This window comes from Mixophyes fleayi, chromosome 3 (genome assembly GCF_038048845.1).
Source record: "Mixophyes fleayi isolate aMixFle1 chromosome 3, aMixFle1.hap1, whole genome shotgun sequence".
In the NCBI taxonomy this organism is placed as follows: Eukaryota; Metazoa; Chordata; class Amphibia; order Anura; family Limnodynastidae; genus Mixophyes; species Mixophyes fleayi.
In genome coordinates this window covers 99,711,090-99,731,317 of record NC_134404.1, presented here as the reverse complement: position 1 = coordinate 99,731,317, position 20,228 = coordinate 99,711,090, and the positions used below count along the sequence as shown (strand labels likewise).

The window sequence follows — 20,228 nt, the reverse complement described above, 5'->3', positions numbered from 1 at the left end:
CTCCGGTTTCCTCCCACACTCCAAAAGCATACTGGTAGGTTAATTGGCTGCTATCAAAATTGACCCTAGTCCCTCTGTGTGTGTGTGTGTGTGTGTATGTGTGTGTATGTTATGGAATTTAGACTGTAATAGGGACTGATGTGAATGAGTTCTTTATACAGCGCTGCGGAATCAGTGGCGCTATATAAATAAATGATGATGATGTTATATCAAGATCTGGCTTGACATGCCGAGGTCTTCAATCCAGCGAGCATGGGTGTTATTAAAGAACATGGTAGATCCACCACCTTAATTCTGTTGATATATCATCATCATGTATTTATATATTGCCATCAATTACGTAGTACTGTATAGAGAATACTTGCCATTCACATCAGTCCCAGCTCCAATAGAGCTTACAGTCTACACTCCCTAGCACACAGACGGGTTCATTTTGTTTGCAACCAGTTAACCTACCAGTATTTTTTTGGGGAGTGTGGGAGAAAACTGGAGCACCTGGATGAAACCCACGCAAACACTGGGATATCATACATATGCTGCCTAGTACAACATAGTTTGATATCCTTATTAATTGGCCTACCTGGTCAGTAGAGTATGGAGACTCAACTTCTGTAGTTGGACTGTAAGTACCATCTTGGGTGGGCCCAGTATGGCAAACTTCCCAAGTCGCTCAGCCACGTCAGGTTTAGTAAGTGTTACTTTTACTTGACCATTCTGGCCAAAGGTGGTACATGAGCAAGGATATATAGACAGAATATTGTTTGTCAAACCCACATCCACTTAAATTTGACATCAAGCCATGCCCCACAATACTACTTTTTTTTTATTTCTTTTAGTACATCTGTTAGGTAATGTACCTTTTGCTTATAAAAGTTTATTCCTCTGCATTTTTGTATTTATTAACGTGTGAAAACTACCATACTGCACTTGTGGTGAATGTAAATGAAGATATTGGTCATTGTTCCATTGGAATTTATGACTAGGTTCTAATGAACTCTAAATTGATTACAGAGGCACAGAACCATAGTGTGACCAACAAATGATGTCATTGGTATGTGTCCGTACTAGTTACCATACAGACTTGGTACGCAGTTCTTCAGTTTACAAAACAATGTTTTGCTCACTTCATGTAAGGCATAGACCTGATTTACAGGTGACCACAGATTATAAGAACAAAATGGGTCTATAGTCGTCATACTTTCCTTTGCCCGTGTCTAAATTTCATAATGCTTTGTCAGGTTTTTTGTCCATTTTATTTTGTTTAATATAATTTTTAAATGTTTTAATTAGTGATACTTTGACTTTTGTATGCTTTTTAGTTTATGAGCAACAACTGTAAATGTAGATATAAAATTTGCTAGACGACTTATCTGGCCTTACTAAACAAAGACATTTAAACAAACCATCCTTATTGCAGTAAGCAATCAGAATATATATAATATGTTTGTGCGCTGTCCCTTGACATTATGTTTATTTTATGTTTCAGTAATCTACTTGTTTGATGCGTTATCAGGGAAGCCACTGGGAGATGGGAAGCCTTTTGCACATAAGGTAAAATAGTCTGTTTTTATTGTATGTACAGCAAAATGATTCTTCCTCCATGCTTGCTGTCTTTACAGTATTTTCTAGATGCCCTATTCTTGATAGATAGAGGAGGGGGGAAAAAACTAAAACAAGACACAAATTTCAGAAGTAGAGGTTAACTACTATATAACTAGTGCTTTGTCTCCAGCATGGATTTGTTCCAGCTGGACCACACACAGTTGTGAATTAAATTCCTTGGACAGTGAGCAATATGATGCTGCCACATGCCTTCTTTCTGTCTTATCTGTAGTGAGCTGGGGCTTTCTGTGGCTGCCTAAGGGACATAATCACGCAAAGCTATTAAGTATGTTATAATGTCACAAATAGGGCAACATGATCTCAGTCATATTCATAATTTCTCTCTAAAAGGCACAAAATGTCGATGCCAATTAATAAGATGTATTTTTGTTACTATATAAACTCATATGTTTTATACCATATAAAGACAGTGATTACTAAGCACAATTTGAACACTAGTTACAAAGGGCCACAGTAGTACCTGTCTTCTGATAGTCTGCCTAGTGGACATGTTTGGAATATAACAGTGTTCTGTAACAAATTATTGTCACATGATTATATTTCTGTAGCACTGTGCAATAGGGAAAAGTGAACCAAGACTTGTATTATGAACATTAAAATATGAGATTCATGAGTTTACTTTCTTTAGGGACAGGGTCCATATGTACCCACTGCTATATATTGCAAGTCAAGATTTCCATGACCATAGATTGGCACAAGGGCAGTTCCTTTGTGTTTTCCTAAATGAAATCCTATTCCAAGGGGTAAATGTATCAATCTGAGAGTTTGCCGGTGGGTTAGAAACGTGGAGATGTTGCCTATAGCAACCAATCAGATTCTAGCTATCATTTTGTAGAATGTACTAAATAAATGATAGCTAGAATCTGATTGGTTTTTCAAACCTGCTGGAAATCTCCCAGCTTGATACATTTACCCCCAGATGTGTACTGTGTAAAGGATGTCATGTCCATCTAATCTTCCTGCAGTATCATTTTTAGGACATCTTCAGTTGTCAGAATAAAATAATTGTGTGCTGAGTGAAGTTTGATGAATTACTTGAGTAGCGACAAGTGATGAGGGTTAAGTGAGGAGGAGCAAGAAGGGACAAGTGATGACAAAGGGTGAGTGTCGAGTGACAATGGAAGAGCTATTAATGAATATAAAAAATTCCGAATTATGAGTGAAAAGAAACTTCACATTATGTGTCACTCATGAGCAGGGCCGGATAAACCCGAGGTCTAACTGGGCTATAGCCCAGGGGCCTCGGGCATCCAGGGGGCCCTTCAAAGTTTCCAGCAGCATTATTGATCGGTCCGTTGGCGGGGGCGCCCCAGCCGGATCAATGCTGCTGAGCACAGTCAGTTCAGTCCTCCGTCCCCGGCGCTCAGTAATCTGTTTACTGAGGAGATCTCAGTAAAGGACAGTTGTGGGTGGCAGCAGATGACTGTTTTAAGACTTCTACAGTGAATAATTCATGTTTTGTGTCTCCGGCTTCTGCTGTCACGTTCTACCTGTACCGGACCACTGGTTGCTGCAGAAAAATTCCAGTCACAGGTGATTGCTTTATTATTGGTGGCTGTTGATAATGATGCTGACTTACAAGAGCCAAACGCACTCTTCCCCACTAGTAGTTAGGTTTGTTATTCAACTACTTTTTATAAATAAAAACAACACTTTTTATATGTAATAGCAGAGGAATACAACATGTCACAAAACAAGGTCAAAACATAGTAAACATGTTGTGCAGAAAACAAATTAGCAAGGAATAAACATAATATATAGTAGTATGCTGATGGCCCAAGCCCCTTGGCCGGCCAATGAGGTCCAAGTGCAATATGCGACAATCCAATATAGCAAGTAACATAACGAAAAACAAAATGCAAGTGACACGTAAGCAGAAGACTGAAAAGAAGGGTAAAAGCCTGCTGGATTTTTTATTTTTAGTTTAGTTTAGGATGGGAAGAGATGGGGATGGGAAGTGGGAGTTATGGGGGGATGGTGTGTGATCGCTACAGGACTACAGGTTTAATCGTATAGGTAAGTAGAATGTAAGCGTTTTGCCATCTTGAGGAAACCAGGAGGAGCTACGAGGTACCCGGGGGTTGCAGTTGTTTAAGTCATCCCAGGGGTCCCAGTAACTGTATATCATGGAGAAGACTAGTTATGTATTCCATTGGTGTGGTGCGCTAGATTCTGTTACAGACTGTGCTTGTAGAAGGTTGGGAAGCTTTCTTCCAATCACCAGTGACTTGGAGTCTAGCTACATTGCAAACGTGGTGCATCAGTTTATCACATGACTTATTAACGATCGGACAGGCTGGCTGAGTAAAATGGTCAACGGGTCTTTGGGTATTATTCAACTACTTTATGTCTTTACTTGTGTCTTCCCAACACCTCTTAAATAGTAAGCTCATTTGAGCAGGGCCATCTTTACCCTCTGCTTCATGTTTTTGTGTGTATGAATTTGTTTTTGATGTGATTCCCTCAAGCTCTGCGTAATAGGTCACTGCTTGATAACTAATAAATAGAAGCTCGTCATTTATCTAGGATTGTATGTGGAAGCGGTGGTGCAGTCTAGAACTGTATGTGAAGGCGGTGGTGCATGCCAAAATTGTATGTGTCTGGAAATGTATGTGAAGGCAATGGTGTCTAGGGTTGTATATTCGGGCATCTGGGTTTTATATTGAAGTAGCCATTGTAGGGCTGAATGTGAAGTTCTAAGTGTGGTCTAGGACTGGGTATGTTGTGGGAGCACCATGTGGACTTGGGAGAGTGGTGGTGGACTGTTGTAGGGCTGAATGTGAAGGTCTAAATGTGGTCTAGGACTGGGTATGTTGTGGGAGCACCATGTGGACTTGGGAGAGTGGTGGTGGACTGTTGTAGGGCTGAATGTGAAGGTCTAAATGTGGTTTAGGACTGGGTATGTTGTGGGAGCACCATGTGGACTTGGGAGAGTGGTGGAGGACTGTTGAAGGGTATGTTGGGAATTGATTACAATATTTAGATGTGGCCAAGATTCTGATCATGTTTGGCATTTATAAATAGGTGGGTTATATTGGCACAGAAATAAGACACAGAAGTTATCGGGATGGGTGAAAAATAGACCACTTGAAGCCTTGTTACTAGGCTCATCCATGTTCATGTTGCTGCACTTTTCTTCTCCAAGCCTCACTCTTCTCCCACTGTTCATATAGCTCTGTGGTGCAGTGTTTCATTGTACACTCAAGTATAGAGCTTATTTACAGTTAGTTTTTTTCCGCCTGCGATGTCTTGTTTTGCGTATGATTGATGGTATGGTGAAAAATTCATGTTCTCTAATGTTACAAAAATAAAATCTAAAGTTAATGTTTCTCTTTATATTTTAGTGTTTGTGTGTAATCTGTGTGCGCAGGTCACCCGTGTCTCTGGAAGAGCCTTACACATCAGTCAGGCTTCACTTTGTGGTGTAATCCTTTGCTGTATTCATTCAATTAGTCCGACTACCTAGCCTATTGGCCACAGAGAAGTTATATACTTTTTTGCTGCACAGTGAAAATTGACAAGTCACTGAAGCTGAGGGACTAGAGCTAGAATAGTATCGGTAACAGCTTCCAAAAATAAACCTGTAAAAAGTGAGACTGGTGGAAAATGTATCCAAACAAAATGGCATGTTTACATCTAAATTCTGCAGTCTTGATTTTGTGTTATAATGTGTTGCAGATTGAAGTTGTGGAGATTGCTCTGGACCAAGGAGGACTGGCAAATGAAAGGAAAATTGCTTTTATTGATAAAAACCGAGATCTCTACATAAGTCCAGTTAGGAAGTTTGGAAAAGAACTGAGAGCTATAAAAATTGGTATGTTTTGATAATAATTTGTATATATAAAGAGTCTTTACCTAATTTTAATACTTCATTTTTTTAATCTGGAGTGTTTTTTAAAAAAAATAAAAAAAACGAAAGATGCGCTTTGATTTGAATCTGGGTGCAATCATTACTTGTCATATGTTAACGGATAGAACAGTGTGCAGTATACACACAAGCATATGAGCAATATCAGTTCACATCAGAACACATACAAAAAACGTTTGTATTATAATATAAATGAACAACTCTAAACAATATGATCATTAATGAAAATATGGTTGGTTTTGAAAAATAAAAAAAAATTAGATTTTTTTTTTTCTCATTAAACCCATCAAATCAAGATGATTTTAATGTGTACTGTACATACAATGCATTTTGTGTGGTCTATCTTACGTGCATGCAGATGTTCTGTGCTATTTAGTAGCATGCATATGTGTACTTTTCCAAAACTATGCAGTGCCAGTCATCACTATTAGTCAGCACCTGCCCTGTAGCTGCTGCAAATTATGGCTGAAACAAGAGTAACAGAAACCCACATCTGAGTCAGCACGCCCTTACTGTACATTGCCTATATGCACCCTACCCACCGCCGTTCAACACGTAGACTGTTGTGTCAATTGAATGCAATTGCGCTAATTGGCGTAAGGTCTGTTTCTAAACTATTTAACACAAACGGACCTGCATCCAAACATGAATCAGGCCATGTGTGTGTGTGTATATTTTTTATGTGTGTATATGTATGGATGTATGTACAATATAAATATATATATATATATATATATATATATATATATATATATATATATATATATATATATATATATATATATATATATATTATATTATACAATCTATCAATATGTTGTGCAGTTGATTTAAATGTGGCTGTTCAATGCATACATAGTACAAGAAACTGCTATGTGCACACCCCATTTTTTTTGCTGGGAAATGTCTTTTTGGAGTTTTATGTTTCAATTGACATATCGGACATTTTATCCTGAATGTTTTTCTGGATAATCATGTATTTTGTAATATTTGGATCATCATGACATAAATCCACAAAAACACTATTAAAAATTGTTAAATATTTGTGAGCATTTTTTTAAATAATGATTGGCAGATTGGGGTCATTTCTTACTTAGTAGGCACAATGATAAAGTGATCTTTGCTTCCATAGATTGCTGCAGGTCTCTCAGCAGTTTGGTTGTGCAACTGACCTGAAACTTATAGGTAGTTGACAGTGATTTTATGCATAGTTTATTTCCACTTGGCGTAAAATACTTTATAAATAAGTCAATAAATTTATAGAAAGGAAATTAAACAATTGTTCTTGAAATAAAGATGTGTCGTCTTACTTTCAGAATGAAAGTGAAGCATATTGGGAGTAAAACACATTGTATACTCAAATATACCTAAAGAAATGGAAATGTGCAAAACTATAAAACTAGCTATTGCTCATGCAGAGAAGTTTTGCAATGTACCAGTTGTGCCCCATGTACATCCCAATCTATTTATTGCCTCAGTAGTAGTATCATCAGGCTTGAAATGGTATCCTCTCCCTTGACAGGCAATCGGCTCAATTCCTTTGTATCACCCTCTGACACTCTCTCTTCATTTGATCCCACAAATGAAGAGGAAGTTTCTACTCTCTTTTCATCTTCCTACTCTACCTCCTGTCCTCTTGATCCCATTCCCTCACAAATTGGTATGTCCCTGTCTCCTGTTCTCATTCCCCCTCTAACTAAAATCTGTAATCTCTCTTTCTACTGGTATTATTCCATCACTATTCAAGCATGCAGTCATTACTCCCATTTTAAAAAAACAAAATTCTGACCCTAACTCTCTCGTAAATTACCGCCCCATCTCCCAGCTCCCAGGCCCCTCCAAGCTTCTCGAGAGAATTGCCTACACTCGTCTCACACACTTTCTTACAGCAAACAACCTGTTGGATCCTCTTCAGTCAGGCTTTAGCTCTCAACACTCCACAGAGACTGCGCTGACCAAGGTTGTCAATGATTTGATCACAACAAAAAATAATAATCATTACTCTCTTCTAATTCTCCTGGATCTCTCTGCTGCATTTGACACTGTTGACCACTCTCTCCTCATTCAAACGCTACAATCCCTAGGTCTTGAAGGTGCTGTCCTATCCTGGTTCTCATCCTACCTATCTAATCACTCTTTCAGTGTTAATTTCTCTGGATCCACCTCTGTTGCGCTTCCTTTATCAGTTGGAGTTCCACAAGACTCAGTCCTAGGTCCTCTGCTATTCTCTATCTACACCACTTCTCTTGGAAAACTAATAAGCTCCTTTGGATTTCAGTATCATCTCTATGCGAATGATACACAAATTTATCTATCCTCTCCTGATCTTTCACCATCTGTGTTGTCTCGCGTTACTGACTGTCTTTCTGCCATTTCATCTTGGATGTCTTCTCACCAACTCAAACTCAATCTTTCAAAAACTGAATTAATAATATTCCCACCCAAGAACAGAAGCTTCCTGCCTGACATTTCTATTTCTGTTGATAACATGACCATAAATCCCACCCCGCAAGCTCGTTGCCTAGGTGTAATCCTTGATTCACAACTGTCGTTTATTCCCCACATCAACTATATATCTAAATCATGTTAAATACACCTAAAGAACATTTCCAGAATACGCACATATCTGACACAAGACACCGCAAAAACATTAATTCATGCACTCATCATCTCCCGCATCGACTATTGCAAATCCCTCCTTACTTGTCTTCCCAGAGTCAGACTTGAACCCCTACAATCTATTTTGCACGCAGCGGCTAGATTGATTTTCCTTACTAACCGTATTTCCTCTGCTGAGCCACTCTGTCAGTCTCTACATTGGCTGCCTGTATTTCAAGGAATCCAATATAAAATTCTTCTACTAACATACAAGGCCATCAACAAAATTGCACCGACATACATTTCCTCACTGGTCTCGAAATATCTCCCCACTCAACACCTCTGTTCTGCACAAGATCTATGTCTCTCCTCCACTCTCATCACATCCTCCCATTCTCGGTTACAGGATTTTTTTCCGGGCTGCACCCACTTTGTGGAATTCCCTCCCTCGCACAGTAAGACTTTCCTCTAGTCTTCAAACCTTCAAGTGTTCACTGAAAACCCACCTCTTCAGACAAGGTTATGATATTCCTCAACCAACATCTTCATTTCCCTAGATTACCCTTTTACCATCCTCTACACAGCTAATGCAAGACAACAACCCTCTGACCAACATTGCAACACACCAGTCCACTCAATACTTTTACCTTTGCGTTCTAGCTGGTCCATTGTGCAATATGATGTAGCACATGCCCTTGTGTTTCTAACTCCCATTGTCCTATAGATTGTAAGCTTGTGAGCAGGGTTCTCTTACCTCTCTGTCTGTATGTATTACCCAGTATTGTTTTATCAATGTTTGTTCCCAATTGTAAAGCACTACGGAATTTGCTGGCGCTATATAAATAAATGTTGATGATGATGGTATTATTTTTTTCCTGCTTGTTTTATAGGCAGTATGGCACATACTTTAGCCTGGAGTGACGTATCTAACATATTGTGTGGAATTCAGGATAATCGTTTCACAGTCTGGTACTATCCCAACGTAGCTTATGTAGATAAAGATTTGTTGCCAAAAACAGTTATTGAAAAAGATGGAAGGTATGTATTCCCATTAAAAATATTTATTTTGTCATTATCATTAAAAAAAATAAATCCTATATTATTTTCTTTATTAATGTCATGTAACGCTGGTCACGTTGTAAGAATGGAGACATTGCATGCATACATTTCAAGGTTCAGACGCTAGAGCTGGCGCCACACGGGACACTTTGGAGTCTAGAAAGAAGACCTGTGTTAGGTACATTATATTAGGGAGTGTATCCAATTAACAATTAAAGTGGACAAGTCATTGTTTCATATGAATATTTAATTTCTACCCTTCTTTTTTTTTTTTATTTAGTTTATTTTAACTTTGTCCAGTACAGTTAGCCTTTGAAGTTATTCTTGATTCTTTCTTTTCTGCCCATTGCTTAAAAAAATCTGTTTCAAATTTCTACTCTCTATGATTCCCATTCAAGCAGGAACAAATCTGTATTCTTTGCCGTAGTGTCATGCTGGAGAAAAGCTGCATCTGGAAAACCCTGAACTTAGCCATATGACAAAGTATTTACAGGGATTATCTGTGGTTTCAACTGTGATTCTTGCTTGAACTTGTTTTAAAAGCAGTTATATTTAGTACCACCGTGATGACAATAGTGTAATATTTGGTGGTATGACACTACCCTGTAACCTTATTATACTATGCTCCTCTGTGATACATTTTCTAGAAGGGCCGGCCCATTGTATGGGGAGTGATGACCAGAGCATAACCCACACAACAAGCAGAACAAAAGGAGTTACTCCATTGCCAAGCAGATGGAGAATTGCGCCACCTGCTGGACATAGAATGATACAATTGTGTTTGTCTTTGCCACAAGAGACTGACATACTTTGATTGCTTTACCACAAGCTGTGTAGATTTGATCCTCTGTATTCATCTGTCATTCAGCCTGAGGTTGTGCTTCTTATTGAACCAGTGTGGTTTAACATTGGGCAGTAAACATCGCTGCAACTCAGATCTTATCCTACAGATTTATTTTCATGTGTTTTAATGATGTATTTAAGGAGAACCTATCACTGTTTTATACTTCCCATTCTTTAATCCAGCATGTTCCCCCCCCTATGGTGATGAAAGCTGCGGTGTGCTACAAGAGATATGCCAGTCTTACTACAATAAATTCCACTCTCTTATATTTGGAATCTCCGTGTATTTCTTACTGGTATTCCGTTTTATAAATAAAAATAGTCTACAGTCAATTGCTTACAGGCTGTAAAGTACCCCTGTGCTGTAATCTTAGACAGAGCCTGAAACACAGGTTATTGCTTAACAACAGTGGGAGGCGAAGGCCCTGGAAAAGAACATCCTGTTTCTATGCTCAGTGACATGAAAACAAGTTGCTTATGAGGTTATCTTGAAATCTAATTGCATTTTGCATCAATTGACAAGTGCCTTCTCTCAGCATACCTTCAGAGGGAGTCATGTGACCAGTGTTCAGTACCTTTTTATTGACACATTGATTAGGCACACTAAGTAGGATGGTGATAACAGCCTTTTCAATGTAATTGTGATATACATTTATGGTCTGTTTGTTTTATTTAATTGTATATTCTAAATGAAGCTTGAGTGCATGTAATTAGCTTATTGCTGTTTTGATAAATGCATGTCACGATAACCACACTGCGGCAGATTCATTCATCTCTATTCTCGATACAACATCACTGCAGTAAAAAACAAAAAGAAGAAGATAAAAAAAGAAGTGAGCTATCCAAAACTTGCTAAGGAAATGAGTGTACAAGCTTCCAAATACTGCAATTGTATGAGATGCTGCACACTGTGCTTTGCATTCAGATATGTGAGATATGTATGTAGAGCTTTAATGATTTCTGGTTTCTTTATTTCCAGCGAGTATAGTAAAAGTCCCCAAATTGTGAGTTTTGTTGGGAACACAGTTACAATCCGAAGAAGTGACGGCTCACTTGTCCACGTTAACATCTCCCCATATCCAGCAATTATTCATGATTATGTCACTGCTTCTAAGTGGAACGAAGCTCTGAGGCTCTGTCGTTTTGTCAAGGTAACTAATTTAACTTATTTTACTCTTAATTTCAGATATAAGCATATAGCTGTTTGTTTTTTGCCTCCAGTATGTAACATTAAAGTATAAATTAATAGCATCATTAAAGGATAGAAATCCATTGAATGGAAATAGAAATGACTCCCAAAAGTTAGGCACTGTCAGTAATATTTAAGGTGCACTGACTAAAAAGAAACAACTTGTATGCCACTATCATTGTAATAGACATTTGTTATACAGGATACAGAATAAAACCAAATGGTAAATCGAAAAGGCAAATCAAATATGTATATATTATTTTGCCTATTTGTGGCGCAAATAGGCAACATAATGACACATTTACACTAATGTGACTTTGCAGAGTGAATTTAACTATTTCTTTGATGTATGCCATTCTACATGGGTGCATGTATATGTAAGTGTGTGTATATGTATGTATGTATGTGTGTGTGTGTGTTTGTGTGTATATATGTGTGTGTATATGTATAAAAGTGTGTGTATATAACATCTCTGGGTGAAACATCACATACGGTGTGGCCAGTATAAATATAGCCTATTAACCATAATTATTTGATTATGTTTTTGTTCCTTTGTATTATGTTACACTAGCCTGTTCCTATCTGTGGCTGTCACTCAGTTTAGCACCTCCTGTGGGCAGTTTCAATTCAGTGGCTAAAGCTCTGCTCATATGGCAGTTTCACTGGTGCCCCTGGCATTCCTCCTAGCACCAGGCTGTTGTGTGGGATGGAACAATGGAACGGGCTTGTATGAACATCTGCACTGCAGCAACATATGTTGTAATACAGACAAAGCCTTCTGCAGCTTTCCTTTTCTCTTGAATTGGTCCATTGAGAGCAATGGTCTCTTTTTGTTGCATCCCAGCAAATTCAAATGTGCAAACCCAGCATAATGGCCAAGATACATAAAACTTTGTTTATAGAAAGAAAGAAAAAAGTTGGTACCAGCTGCAGCAACAAGGTATTGTCTTACAACCTCTCCTGCTCTTTAGGATATAGGATGTTTTGTTTTCTGTTTGGTGGTGGCGCTCATGTAATTTGCATTTATAGAGATATTTTAAATATTAAATATCCAGGTGTTTAATCCTAACAAGTTTGGCTATATTCATATTGTTTGTTTAATTTCCACATAATCCCCGTGTCTTTTCTGCATGTTGGAGTAACAGCATCTATGCTGGAAGTACTGAATGCTTTGGATATTTTCAAGGGTAAAATGATAATTCGCTATATAGTGTTGCTTATTGTAGGTGTAAATCTACATGTGTAATTGTATTGTATCTTTAATATAAATAATAACATCTTCAGAGGTTGAGAATTACAGCCAGGCATCGGACAAGAGTAGTGGTATTATGAAGTTGTCTACATATATAAATAATAAGAAAAGAGAATGGCATACAATGACCACACACACATACATACAGAAAATGAACAGACATGGAGAATTACATTTAGGGTATCCTGTGAAACAAGTTGCACTTTCATTTGAGATTTAAACCAATATAAAAGTTACATTGATTTGATTATTTTTTGTCACTTTACTGCCCCATCAATATATATATTATCAGTCATGCCCACTCATGGGGCAGCACGGTGGCTAAGTGGTTAGCACTTCTGCCTCACAGCACTGGGGTCATGAGTTCAATTCCCGACCATGGCCTTATCTGTGTGGAGTTTGTATGTTCTCCCCGTGTTTGCGTGGGTTTCCTCCGGGTGCTCTGGTTTCCTCCCACACTCCCAAAACATACTGGTAGGTTAATTGGCTACTATCAAAATTGACCCTAGTCTTTGTCTCTGTCTCTCTGTCTCTCTTCTCTCTTCTCTCTTCTCTCTCTCGCTCTGGGGCAGGGACTGATGTGAATGAGTTCTCTGTACAGCACTGCAGTGGCAGTGGCGCTATATAAATAAATGGTGATGATGATGCCCAAAGTCCCCACTTCCCTCTTCACTTCGTCATCATACTGTCCTTCTGCCCCCATCCATCTATGCCTATCTACCCCCTCCAATTGTTGGCATTATTTTCAAGACTATTTGCTAATTTTTCCAGTGTCAAAATCTTACTTTTTTTTTTTTTTTTACTTTACATTTTCATCAAAGTACCTCCAAGTCCTCCCCCCCCCCCCCCACCCCCCTTTAATGGTTGTACATCTATTCACTGTAAACGCTGATTACTTGTTTTTCACAGTCATTGGCAGAGAGATGCACTGTCTGCCACCTACTCTTCAAAACTTTGCTGGATGTTTACTGCGGAAAAACAATGGTCCGCATCAAATCTGGAAATCACAAGGAAACTTCTTGTCCCTCCTAAGTGTACAGTGAAAGATATGGAAATAGTGGTTTCAGTATAGAGACACCAGCCTCTCTTTCCTGATTAATTTAAAAGAATGACACCTATAAGCTTAACAGAATAACACATAGAAAATGTGGAAAACATGCTTAAGTATACCCGAGTCCAGTAACTTGTTTACATTATTTTAATCTTTTGTTTATAATTTATTGAATGTTTATAAATCTGCTATATACTTCAATACCTACAGGAGCAGTCCACGTGGGCTTGTCTGGCAGCTATGGCTATTGCAAATAAGGAGATGTCAACAGCCGAGATTGCATATGCAGCAATTGGGGAAGTAAGGAAACATCATTATACTAGCACTACTTTGATGTATGTTTCTGTTTTCTGCAGCATCTTTTATTTTTCTTGCAGATTGACAAAGTTCAGTACATAAATTCAATTAAAGATCTGCCATCAAAAGATTCCAGATTGGCTCACATCCAGCTGTTTAGTGGGAACTTTCAAGAAGCTGAGGCCATTATCCTGCAGGCTGGCCTGGTTTACCAAGCCATACAGCTCAACATTGACTCCTACAACTGGGAGAGGTAATACACTCTGGGTCTACAGCATAACACACAGACGTAGGTCATTGTACATGGGGCATGTCTCAGGGAGGAAATAAGCCTGACAAGAACAAAAAAAGAAAAGTCAAACTGGGAAATATACTCATTTATTGGACTTGCTACTGCAAGTTTACTATGTAAAGTATCACATATGCTTTTTTGTTTGTTTGTTTTTTGTTTTTAATGCATACTTGGTAGCCTAGGTAAACATTTGTGCTTCTGCTTTTGGAAAGAGTTTCCCAAGTGGTCCCACTCATGATCAATTTTAATGGTATATATTTTCATGCTACTTTCAGTGACCTCGCATAGCCAGCTCCTAGCAAATATAATCTCTACGTTTCGGACATTGTATCTGCCATAAGAACACAGGTTTGGGCACCTGAACTGTTAAGAATGAAAAACAGCTGTGTTTTAAGTGGCAGTTAATTATTAATATTTGTATATATTACTTACATTTTAATTGTACAATATAATTCATTATATTCATCCATTTACTGCTCTTAGGGATTAATTATCTACATTTTCCATAATGTACAGTGGAAATAAAAAGTCTTCATACCCTTATTGAAATTGGCAATAATCTCTGATGATCAGACAAAGGCCAGTAGAAGGCAACCGCTAGTAAATCTTACAGGAGGAGCTGAGCTTTATTTGGGGTTAATGATAATCACTTGCGTTGCTGTCAGTTGTATGACAGCAGTGCACGTTTTGTTGCAAGATCAGATTAAAGGTGTAAAAAGGTCCGACATGACCTATCTTGATATCGGGTTTTCAATCACAAACACCTGCAATTTCAATACGGGTGTATAAACTTTTTATAGTTGGTTGCCAAATGAATTGAAGCAGCTGGTATATTTGTTGACAGTGTTGCTTCTATCATGTTCTTAATTATTAGAAAGTGTATGTGCATTTTCAATATTTAAATGAGAACACCCCCTAAGTAATTTTTTCGTAATCACCTATTGCTAAAAAGATTTGCAAAATATTATTATATTTTCTGCTGTTTTCTAGTGGGAGCATATATTAAAGTTGTTTCTAACAGATTTTAGCCAACATGTATGTATCAAGTGAACTTTAAATGTAGGGTTCTGGGTTCAGATTCACCACTATTCCCTATGACGTGCTGTATAATGTTGCAGGCAGCCAATGACTTCTGTTACTTTTTACTTTATTGAAGCAATGTTGCTGCACTCTGCAAGACCGTTAACCCTTAGTGCTGGCAAGAAGCTGATAAATGTTGGTAATTCTGGTTGGAAAACAAGAGTTAATATACAATTGAGGAATATGAATTAAGAAAATTGGTCGCCTCCTTTTTGTTTTTATTTATTTTACCTTTTTGTATGCAGACATTCGACTGAAAGTGAAATTTATGTTTTTAATTTAGAGCCCTGGAATTGGCTGTGAAACACAAGACACATGTTGATACTGTCTTAGCTTATCGGCAAAAGTATCTGGACGACTTCAATAAGAAAGAAACCAACAAGCGATTTCTGCAATATGCAGAAGGTGTAAGTAGATGCGTGTATTGGTCTGTGTTATCTTCACTGTCAGAATAGGAAACTCCTCTGCAAGATGAGATCTCCTTAAAATAAATAGTGTACCCCCAGTACTACCCACACAAATACACCGGATGAACAATGATACAGATCTAGAGAAAACTATTATTCCTTATTCTAAGCTTCTTTTTTTTTTTTTTTCTTCTAAAAAAACATTGTATGGAAGTGTCCGATCTCAGATTATTTATATAATTTATAAAGTTTCCCTGTTTTTTAGATCCGTGTAAGTAATTGACCTTCATGTACTCAACTCTAGCATGGAGGTATGTTACCAGTGGTTTGGGACCCCAGAATAATTATAGACAAGTACTTGGGGTCCCAGAACAATGGCACACTGACGTTTAGTGCTTTGACATTCATATGAGAAAATGTTGAGTCCTTTAGCTGTAGCAAATCATCCTCCACTGTAAAATAGCCACATTTCACTGGGGAAGGGGGGCACTGGGGCACTTTTAACTGTGTAAAAAGGAAAAGAAAAAAAAAACACAAAATGCTGTTATCGGGCCCTGGCAGAAAATTGTAAGTGTGACTAGAGGGTGCCGCATTTACCTGGCGCCCCGCAAGCGCGCCCGTGAGGAAAATGTTTTTGTTTTTTTCACGCATTGTATTTTCTTCTCTGAACTATACTAAATAAATGACAGCTCTAGTCTGATTTAATTTCATGGGTCAGACTTTATTACATGTACCACAGGTAGAGGAAACCTGCTTTAATTTATGCATGAATCCATCTCCCATGGGTTATACCTTGCAATGTGCAGTTATGTATAGGTGGTAGACCTATACCATCAACGTCATACTCCCAGTTTTATGTGAGTATTTCACTGCAGCGTATGGCAGGACCTCTGATGCATTACACTAACCGTCTTATCCAGAAGTACATACTTTTTTCTTTTTGTCTGTCTCATCCCTCCCAAATGCCCTTTAGCTAAAGAGTGAGGACGGAGACAAACTCAGTTGGGATTGTAGTAGTTTTAAAAGAGGAGATTTTTCCTGCTCTGCAGAATTGGATGTAAATGTAGACAGTGGACAATGTGGACATTTAGAAGTGTCAGTATGGAAAATGTAAGTGAATAAAATGTCATAGTTTTACAATGCAGGCAGTAGACCACCATATACATCCCCACTTTCACCACTGAATGTAGATAATTACAGAGGGTCTGGTACATGCAGTCAAGTAGACACATCTTTGTGTCTTATATTTATGACATGGTGTATACACTATCTTTTATGTGGGGATCCACTTTTAGGCATATGTAGCTATAATGTCAGATTTATTTATTTTTAATAAAGATTTGTTGTGTCTCTTCCAATTTTGTGGCTCATAAATTCAAATCATTTTAAACCATACTGCGTCCAGCTCAGTGTGATAACATTACTGTTTTCACCTTTGCTATTTTGTTCCAGCATTTCCCTAAATTATCTCTGCTCCTTTCTTAAGAGTACTAAGTAATACAGCGATCACTCCATCCCAAGTAAGATATCATCGTTCTCACTGATCAAATCTCATTCTGATAGTCGCCCTGTGCCCTTAAGGGTACAAACATTTTATCCTCCTCTTCTCACATTTAGGCTGCACTAATCTTCTATCTTTAATAACGTCTCAATTCCACTCCAGAATTCTGCTCCCAGCATCGGAAAGGTTATCTCTTTGATGTATGTTTAGTTCACTGTACTGAATGCAATAAAGATCTGCTAACTATTGACTTTCCTGAAATACTCCCTCATGTCTCTGAGCCACACACTCAGCCAGAATCGGGACACTGTCTCTAAATTTCTCTTAGTTTATTGGCATTTTACAAGAAGAATGCAGGTAGATACCTACCAGTGTAATGTTACTTACTGAAAGAAATTGACATGTGATAGAGCTTTTAAAACATTTAGGGGGGTATTCAATTGTTAGCGTTAACGGGGGAAAACGAGCGCTCAAAAAATCTTAGCGTTAATACGGCAATTACTCGCGAAATTTCAGCTCGCTGCTCCGGCGAACTGAAATTCCGCGAGTAAACTACCGTATTAACGCTTTTCACGCGCAATATTACCGTATAAACGGTAATATTTTTTGAGCGCTCGTTTTTTCCCGTTAACGCTAACAATTAAATACCCCCCTTATATTCATAAGTATAATATTTATTGAAAGCTGTGTTGTGTAGTCCAATGTTACTGCAGCAAAATAGTCAATGTTCTGAGCAAGGCTGGCATCAGAAACTGGGGCCCAGTACTAAGTAATCTGGAAGGGCCCATGACCTTCCCCACTCCATACATGTCCCCTCCCTCTTCGCCGTACATGCGCCCCCCTCCCTCATCACAATACGTGCTCCGCCCCTCCATCACAGTAAATGTTAAATGTTCCCCTCTCCCCAATCCCATCACAGTAAATGTTCCCCTCTCCCCTCATCCTATCACAGTAAATGTTCCCCTCTCCCCTCATCCCATCCAGGGCCGGATTAAGGGAATGGAGGCCCCTGGGCTAAGGGGGCCTCCATTCCCCCGTGAGGGCCCCCCCATGATCCGAGCCGAGCCGCCCCCAAGGCACTTACCTCCTTCTGCTGGCATTGCGGTCCTTCCCCGGCGCGCTGTACGCTCTTTACTGAGGAGATCTTGTGAAAGTGAGACTCACGAGATCTCCTCAGTAAGGAGACTACAGCGCGCCGGGGAAGGACTGCAGTAAAAGTGCTCAGCAGCATTGATCGCGCCGGGGGCGCCCCCGCCCCCGACCGATCAATAATGCTGCTGAGCACTTTCAAGGGCCCCCTGGATGCCCGAGGCCCCTGGGCTGTAGCCCATTTAGCCCTATGGTTAATCCGGCCTTGATCCCATCACAGTAAATGTTCCCCTCTCCCCTCATCCCATCACAGTAAATGTTCCCCTCTCCCCCACCCCCATCCCACCACAGTAAATGTCCCCATCTCCTACCTTCCCCTCACCTCCCCTATTAAATTAATGCCCAATTAACTCGGTGGTAGTCATTTTCACGAGGACTACTACACCGACAAGAATGGGAGCGACATAAAAATAATGATTACGAGGATTACGACGGTCAGTACCTATCGCAAATGCTGCACATCTACATTAAGGTATGTAGATGTATACTGACTGTCGTAATCCTCGTCATTGTTATCTTGATGTCGCTCACATTCTTGTCGGTCTGATACTCTTCGGGTATGCATACCCCACCCAATGAACTTACCTTCTCCTCCACAGTATCACCCTTTTGTTTTTGTTTTTTAAGGGTCATAACAATTTTGAAATGTATGTATTTGGGTAAAATATTTTATAATACGCTTCTCCTCTCAACTGTTCTATTTTGATCAAGTCCGATATTGTTCTTCACCAACATTTGAAATAATTTATAAATTCCTCACAATCTGCATTTTGTATTTTGGTTAACTGAGAAGTTTCATCCACAGATTGAAGACATCATTTGTGCATCAACTATTAGTAACTCTGTTTTAATTTCTTGTCTGTTCACATAGGTTGAAGTTGACTGGGATAAAATCAGAGCCAAAATTGAGATGGAACTTGAGAAAGAGCGAGCGTCCGCTGGCCCCTTAGTCCCCACAAGTAGGAGCAGCATTTCTATACAACACTGAAATATGAGCATTCCTAGTCATCCTTAACTAGTATAGTGTATAAACAGTGACTGTTCCTGAAGGAGTTCATGTTTTATCAGTCTGGATTGCATGTGGGCAGTTATTCCTACATGATGGCCACCTGAGGCTGTCCTGCTGTTTTGAAACTACAGTGTCCCAGCATGCCTTGCCAGATCCTGGCTGGCAAACATGAAGGGACATGTTGAACAACAGCTGGAAAGTCACAGGTTACCTACTTTTGGTATAGAAATGATCAGGTATGTTATTTTTTTATTATTTTTTTTTGTGTGATTTTTTTTTTTTTTTTTCCATTTTAATTTATATGCACATCAGCTATTGGCTGTATGTTTAGGTAGTTTTACCTTGTTCATTCACCAAGTTATATATTGCCTTTTCATAAAGTTTATTACGGATGTCTAGTTGAAAATTGCAAACAGTACAGGGTTCCAGGAAACCATTAATGGTATATGTATGTGTGTGTTTTAGAACATGTAAACCTATGAAATCCTATTTATGATGTTTATTTTGTACCTGGAATATTTTTGTAAAATTATTATAAATAAAATTCATATGTAAAACCCAGGAATCTTCTTTGTATGCACAAGTGTACCATCTTGTCCGGCAAGTGCAATTCTAAGTGCACACCCATTTCTCAGTCTGTTGCACTTGAAAATGTACAAGATAAAAGACTAAAATGTTAATTCATATACCAATCTACTAACACTTCCCCTTTAATTTAAACTTTTTAGTTTTTCTACTAAAATACTACTCCGTTTAGATATCGTAATGTCTTAAATGATTCATCTGTGTAAATGATTGTGACAGACCCGGGCCTTATATTGAGAATATCGTGCCAACCCGGTCTGTCCTCAGTGGGCCAATTGAACAACCATGGCCCACTCTGTTATTAAATGCCGCCCGGTGGCCAGATCTGTTATTACTGTGGTGTCCAGAGAGGGAGGGGAGAGGCAGCTCACAGGAAGTGTGAATCAGCTGTGGACCCTGTGACATCAAAAAGTAGTGGAACGGGT

At 38.8% G+C, this 20,228-nt stretch overlaps 1 protein-coding gene across 2 annotated transcripts in view; it reads left to right on the top strand.

Annotated features, from left to right (window-relative positions):
• IFT80 (intraflagellar transport 80) overlaps positions 1 to 19,775 on the top strand; it is a 73,792-nt gene extending 54,017 nt beyond the window's left edge. For both annotated transcript variants that reach the window (XM_075202070.1, XM_075202071.1), the window contains exons 13-20: positions 1,487 to 1,551; positions 5,302 to 5,437; positions 8,980 to 9,127; positions 10,971 to 11,142; positions 13,694 to 13,783; positions 13,861 to 14,033; positions 15,436 to 15,559; positions 19,081 to 19,775. In XM_075202070.1, the coding sequence (XP_075058171.1) occupies positions 1,487 to 1,551; positions 5,302 to 5,437; positions 8,980 to 9,127; positions 10,971 to 11,142; positions 13,694 to 13,783; positions 13,861 to 14,033; positions 15,436 to 15,559; positions 19,081 to 19,197 (1,025 nt within the window). In that variant the 3' untranslated portion in view covers positions 19,198 to 19,775. The remainder of the gene's footprint in view (positions 1 to 1,486; positions 1,552 to 5,301; positions 5,438 to 8,979; positions 9,128 to 10,970; positions 11,143 to 13,693; positions 13,784 to 13,860; positions 14,034 to 15,435; positions 15,560 to 19,080) is intronic.
• Positions 19,776 to 20,228: the final 453 nt, after the last annotated feature.